General features: G+C 42.6%; 1 protein-coding gene across 1 annotated transcript; it reads right to left on the bottom strand.

Moving 5' to 3' along the window:
* Window positions 1-878: 878 nt before the first annotated feature.
* Window positions 879-5,314, bottom strand: LOC109521280 (HLA class II histocompatibility antigen, DP beta 1 chain-like). Its single transcript, XM_019879064.1, has 6 exons — window positions 5,202-5,314; window positions 4,579-4,851; window positions 3,229-3,442; window positions 3,087-3,154; window positions 1,805-1,918; window positions 879-1,732 (listed from the first exon to the last, which is right to left on the bottom strand). The coding sequence occupies exons 1-6, from the start codon at window positions 5,254-5,256 to the stop codon at window positions 1,707-1,709; spliced, it is 750 nt and encodes a 249-aa protein (XP_019734623.1). The 5' UTR covers window positions 5,257-5,314; the 3' UTR covers window positions 879-1,706.
* Between the last annotated feature and the right edge of the window lie 1,777 nt (window positions 5,315-7,091).

Raw genomic sequence — 7,091 nt, 5'->3', positions numbered from 1 at the left:
CCCCCACCCACATGGACTACATCTCCCACAATTCCTTTGTGCAACACTGTGGCCACGCACTGGCTCCGCCACCTCCACTGTACAGCACAGCGACTCGGTGAGCGAACACGAACAGCCGACGACTGTCAATCGACACTTCCCAATGATTCCTCCCATGCCGCTGCGTCGGCGGGAAGAAAAACGGCAAATGAATTTGTGGAAATCTTGGAATAAATTGCTAAAAAAAAAAAAAATCATGGCTTTGTGCGAATGGATTGCAATTCTGCAACAGGCAAAGTGACCTAAAGTGACCTCCTTTTTGACTTTTTTTAAAACAATTCAGCCTGCTAATCAGAATGAGTTGGGCGGATGAGGCTGTGACTATTTTTCCTGATTATTTGACATTTCATTCTCCTGATGGGAATTTTTGTTTGACAAATGAGGACAGAGTGTACTAACATCAGAATAAATGCTCAAACGGCTTTCCTTACTTCTTGGCTTCTGGTCTTGAAGTCCTCAACCGCTTTACCATCTCTCTCTCTCACACACACACACACACAAAAAAAAGACAACACATCACAATCACTTAAGTTTATTCATCAAAAAAGCAAAATAAAGTAATCTAGCCTGGTCCAAACTGTTATAACCTGATCTCATCTGGTCCGTTCTCACCTGGTGTAGCCAAGTCTAATCTTGTCTGGTCCTCCACCACCCTTCTAGTCAGGTGTGTTGTAGTCTTGTCGAATCTTGTTTTGTTCTTCACTCAAGTTTCTACTTTTGATTTATTGTAGTCTTGTGCTGTGAGGGTCTGTTTTGGTCTAGTCTGGTGGTCTGTTGTTGTCTCGGTGTCTGGTGTGGTTGTCCGCTGATCTGTACTAATCTTGATTGATCTTGTTATATTCTTCACTGATATTTTCTAGAGTGATTGAACGTAGTCTTTGCTGGGCGGGCGAGTTGCATGCTGGTCTAATCTGGCCTGTGCTAGGACGGTGTTGGCTGTTGCATCTGTTGTAGTCTGTCCTGTACCGTTCTTGTCGTCTCATCTGGGTTTGCTTTGTTTTGTCTTGAACATGGGTCGGCAACTCCGGTCCGAGAGAGCCGCAGTCCTGCTTGTTTTCGAAGTTTCCCCTTCCTCCGACACACCTGATTCAAACGCAGAGCTCATCAGCAGGCTCTGTAAGAGCCCGATAACGACCCTGATCCCTCGAATTAGGTGTGTTGGAAGAGGGAACTTCTAAAACAAGCAGGACTGCGGCTCTCTTGGACCGGAGTTTCCTACCCCTGGAGTCCAACATGTGGTAGATTTGTCTGTTCTGTGCAAGTCAAATTTAATGTGGCCTGTTGTTGTAGTCCATCTAGCCTGGTCTTGTTCGGTATGTTTTTGACTTGATTACACTGTTTTCGTCTGGTCTGCTGGAGTCTAGTCCAGATTGTACTGGTCTATCCTAGTCTTCCCTGATCTGGTTTGTCGTAGTCTGATCATGTTATTTCTCATTTGGACAAGTTTAATAATAAAAGGCTAGTCATCATGTGCAGCGGGGCAAATCATTGGGTGAGAGCTGGAGTCAGTTAAGCAAAACAAATCGGTAGCCAGTGACTCCGAGTTGTCTCATAAAGCTAAAATGATGAGCAACCGATCCAATCTATTGATCACTCAGTGCGAGCAGAAACGTGTACAATCTTGATCAAATGCGGCAAAGCCCAAGCGGGTTGGTCCGGGAGCCGAATCAGTCGGTGGGAACCAGAATGCGACCTGCGTCCAGAATTCGAGAAGAAGAGTCAAGAAGAAGGAGAAGAATCACATGACACGCGGAGCAAGTCTTACCGCGACACTGCTTTCGGTAGTACAAGAAGCCTCCCAGGGAAAGGACCACACCCAGAGTCAGTCCAGCCCCACCGATGGCCAACTTGTTTTTCTCCGACTTGGGGAGGGACGTATCTACCCGGAGTCAAGTTACACACACAACCAAACAAAGAGGTGAGCGAGACAGATGAGTTAAGAGAGACACCAGAGTGGGACGAGTGATACGGATGAGCGACTCAGACATGTTCGGGCGGTGCTTTTCAAATTCATAACGTCACGGAGCATCTTGAAAAATATTTAGCTCCGGCCACCGCCATTGTAGCCAACGTTTAAATCCAGTAGCATGGCAGACTGAAATGTTTATCAAAATGTATTGTTTTATCCCTAAAGTTGATTTTCAAAACTTCAAATTGAAAACAAAATGAACAAAGTTGTGATACCGTGAGGGAAAACATCCCTCAGGTTTACAGGAGTAAACTCAATATGTAAATGGGAGGCCGGGGGGGCATTATTCCAGATTACAATGCAGAGTACAAAAAATATAAAAAGAGAGAAAACACTGAAAAACAAAGCAACAACAAGTTGGAGTGTTACATGTCAGATGTATACTGTATGAGAATGATGTCAAAATATTCCAAGCAAAAACTCAATAACTTTACAGCAGGGGTCTTCAATCTTGTTCCTCGAGGGCCACCGTCCTGTTTTTCACCTGAACACACCTAATTCAAATGATCAGATAATCAGCAAGGTCCGGAGAGACCGCCGGATAACAATCCTGATCATCTGAATCAGGTGCATTGTGGCGGGGAACAAAGGAAGACGGGCAGGACGGCGGTTCTCGACGAACAGGATTGAAGACCCCCACTTTACAGAAATAAAGGTGTCGAGCATAAAGTTAACGTGAAAAACCTCAACATAAGGTCAATTTTGGGGGGAAAATAAAATTGTATTATTATGATTAAATTATGTAGTTTTACAAAAATAAAAAGTCAAAATGTTTCAAGAGAAAATTACATATCAGTTGTAACATTAGAAACGAACTGAATTTATTTTACAAAAGGTAAGTGGAACATAATGCAGGTTGATTTGGTTTTTTTTTATGAAACGTTTAAATTAATACATACTCCATGACAAGATGAACTGAAAAAGCTTTTTCAACTGAGTTGTAGTTTGGCAATGACCACTAGAGGGAGCCCATGAACCACTAATGATCCTGATACCACACAGAATTACATCTTTCGAGTGAGATCGCGGTTGCTGTGGAACAGGTGAGAGCGAGGCGGTTGAGCCAGACGAGCATTACCCCAGTCCACATGCAGAGGTTTGTCAAGGCTGGCGTGTTCCACCACACAGGTGATCTTCTCTCCGGACCTTGGAAACAAATGACAACCGTTACTTGGTTTTCATGGCCGCCGACGTCACGGTGCGACGGCGGGTGGACTCACTTAGGCGTGTAGACCAGGTGAGAGTGGACCTGGTAGTACCAGTCGCCGTCGGGCATCTCGTCGGTGGAGGTCACCTCGCCTGTGGCTTCCTGGCCGTCCCTCAGCCAGGTGACGCGGATCTGCTTGGGGTAGAAGTCGTAGACGATGCACACCAGCATGGCGGAGTGGGAGCCCTCCGGAGGAGACTCCGAGTGAAGTCTGACGTAAGGCTTGGCTGCAACGGGTCACGCAAGTAAAAGCGCCTGACTTTCAGATGAACAGCGTGGCTCGAAAGGATTTGCAGCACTTCAATTTTTCCACACTTTCTTTTGTGACAGCCCCACTCCCAAATCGATTCCGTTTATTTCTTTATTTTTGCTCACAACAAAAATACTGAAGCAGCAGTCCCTAACCTTTTTTTGCCCCAAGGACCGGTTTAGTGTCACAAATCTTCAGGGACCGGCACTTATGTCCGGATGAATACAACAAAATAATATGATATGACCTGCATGAAAACCTGTGGTATTTTCGTAAAATAATAATAATCACGAATCATGACAGAAGGAACGTCCTATCTGGCCACGACGCTCTCTGGTCGCTATGGTAATGTTTACACGTGCCTTCAAAATAAGATACACAGCAAATAAAAAGTGCATGAAAAATACGACTCATCCATCGCCGCATATTATGCAGAGTGGAATATTCTCCCCGTAGCTCAAATCTGTATTCTAAGTGTTAAGAGATTAAAAAAAAAAAAAAGTTATTTTTAAGGGATAGTTATTTTATCCTTATTATAGATTTAATTATTCACCAGATTAATTGATAACAATTTTATTCTGCCAGACTCAAAATATCCATATTCTTCAGGCCCTCGTCTGGACTATCTCATCCAGTGATTGTTCAGGTGTGACAATGGTCTGCAGGATCCCGCTAACCCGCTTACAGAAGTACTGTTAACATGTTATTTTTATTAAACTTATTAATATATATCATTTGAAATTAATCGTAAATTTTAATCAGTGTGATCTTCAAACTGCATCATGTTAAATAAAGTAACTTATAATAACATCAACTATACCCTTTTTTCATGATTTTAATGTTGATCATAATGGCGCAACTTGGTTGGAGAGCTAAATTGTACGTGGTGTAAAAATGTTGAGAACTCGTCGACCCGCCGAATGTGGTTTGTTCTCATATCGTCGTGTTGTCATGATGGATTTGTTTGAGTGCAGAAATCAATTGAATCCATTTTCATTTGGGAAAGGCGACTGTAACATAAGAGCTGCAAATACTTTCCAAACGCCAGGTATGTTATGCCAGACACGCACGTTTTGTGCTTCTCTTCGGCGGCTGATTATCATGTTTTTGTACCTGACTTGGTGAGCGCCGTTTCGTAGTCAAGCTTAATATTGTGGAAACAAAGGCGTTCCTTGTTGGCTCTCACGTCGGCGATGATGTCTTTGTCGTTGTTCAAGTAGGTAGCCTGCTTGATGCCAAACTCGGTGTAGCCGACGAACATATCCAAAGTGCTGCTGAAGCTGTAAATCTTCAGTTTGTTGTAGTTGTAAATCTGCAAGTACTCGATGTCATTCGGGTCACTCGAGTTGAACACACAGACATGTTCCATATGGTACAGGTAGCCATCTGCCAAAACAAATGATTTCACTCTACGGTTATAGACATTGCGTGGGTGTGTGTGTGCGCGCGTGCGTGATGCACGATATGAAAAATTTCAGCCGATTATGTTCAGCTTTTTTTTTTTTGTTTGTGTACAATGCTGAATGTGTTGTTGCAATTTCAAAAATTAAAAACGTTTCAATCCCACTTCTTTTGTATTGCGGTGAGAGGGTGATTTTACAAAAGTGCTGTGCGCCAACGTAGAGTCGCATGTTTTGCTACTTTGTGAACTCTTGTCACTTCAGATGGTGGGGCCGTGAGCAATCTCAAAAGCACTGATGCGTATAGTGCATGTAGTTGTATGGAAATACACGTACCTGTCACGGAGAAAGTGAGGAAAAGGAGGCAGGCGACCAGAGCTAACGCAGCCATGTCCTGAAGTCCAGAAAAATGAACTGTGCTTGAATGAGGAATTGACGCTTCAAAAAAAGAAGCGCCCGGTCACATGACCTGCGTCAGTTGTTGCCAGGCAAACGAGTTAGCCAACCTGAGCACAAACTAGTCACCAGTCACAGGATCCAGCCGAATCTGAATCCCGTAAATAGAGGGTGTCCATAAAGTCTCTTTACCATTTCAAAAATGTATTAAAAATGCAATTGATTAGATATTTTATTCAGATTTGTTCGATTGTATTCAGCGTTTATTAAAGTTTTTAACCTCTTTAAATACACTTCTACAACCCAGCTACATGGGCACCATTAGTTGCACAGAGCACATCAAGACGGTACTCGATTCCTTGCCATGTTCGCTTGTAGCATAGCCTCATCAATTGTGGCAAAGGCATCAGTAATCCTTTGCTTTAGGCAAGTAATGTCCCTTATTTTTGTTCGATATCTTTAACATAGCCCCATAGAAGAAAGTCCAGGGGAGTGATATCTGGTGAACGTGGCGGCCAAGGAATTGGCCCATCCCTTCCAATCCACCGGTCTGGAAATGTTTGATTGAGGAACCCACGAACATGCAGCCCCCAATGTGGTGGTGCACCATCTTGCTGAAAAATGATGGTTGGTTGAAGGTCATTCAGTTGTGGTGCCACATATTCAGTTAAAAGATCAAGGTAAACATTTGCAGAAATTGATGTCTCGTTGAAGAAAAATGGACCAATTATTCAATTGCACATGATCCCACACCACACATTCACCTTTGTGCAGTGTGATTAAAAATAAATAAATAAATAAACTTTAATAAACACTAAATACAATGGAACAAATCTGAATAAAATATCTAATCAATTGCATTTTTAATAAATTTTTGAAATGATAAAGAGACTTAATGGACACCCTGTACATTCGGAAGAGCAATTGAATCGGATACAAAAGTCCAAAAAAAACCCCTGAAAGGACTATCCTTTTATTTTTGCCATCTTCAACATGCAAAAAAAATTGGCAAACAAGCATTCGAATCACAAGAATATGTACAGTGAACCCCAGATAATTGTTGGTTCGTCCCTTGTGCCCCCGCAGTACTGCAAGTTTTTTCGCAATACAATATATGTTTTATGAGGTTTTACGGCAGGGGTGTCAAACTCCTTTTTGTCGTGGGCCACATTTTAGTGACCGTTTCCCTTGGAGGGCCTTTATGACTGAAACCATATAACAAAGTCAAAAATAACAGTTTATTCAACTAGTCAAACCTCGGTTTTCAAACGTCTCTGCTCTCGAGCAAATCGGTTTTCGACCAAAAATTTTGAGTTTTTAATACCTCGGATTACGACCGAAAATCGGTTCTCGACCAAACTAAGCGCACTTGAATGCGCCACTTCACTCCTCTCGCCTTCCTTACATGAGGAAGGGACGTTTCCTCCGGTAGACGAGGAAGTGACGCTTCCTCGTGTAGCGTTCCATTGTGAGCAGACGTGTTCAAAAAAAATTTTTTTTTTTAAAGAGCGTGGTTTCGGTTTTCGAACAAATCGGTTTTCGAACAGCCTTCTGGAACGGATTATGGTCGAAAACCGAGGTATGACTGTATTGTTTAAGTTCCTGTCATGAGGGGTTAGGTCACAAGAAAATGCCTAAAATACACAATACAATACAATACATCCTGATTTATAGCGCTTTCACAACAGCTGCAGCTGTAACAAAGCGCTTAACAAAACAGTTAACATAAGGCGTAGAAAAAAAAGTCGTGTGTTTCCGCTAACCCGGCCGACCAAGAATTTCTACGTTGAAAAAAAAAACTTTACGGTCGGCATTTTTTTTCAAAAAACC

This window comes from Hippocampus comes, unplaced genomic scaffold, assembly GCF_001891065.2.
Source record: "Hippocampus comes isolate QL1 unplaced genomic scaffold, H_comes_QL1_v1.1 scaffold452, whole genome shotgun sequence".
Taxonomy (NCBI): domain Eukaryota; kingdom Metazoa; phylum Chordata; class Actinopteri; order Syngnathiformes; family Syngnathidae; genus Hippocampus; species Hippocampus comes.
This window is presented reverse-complemented; position numbering and strand designations above follow the sequence as displayed.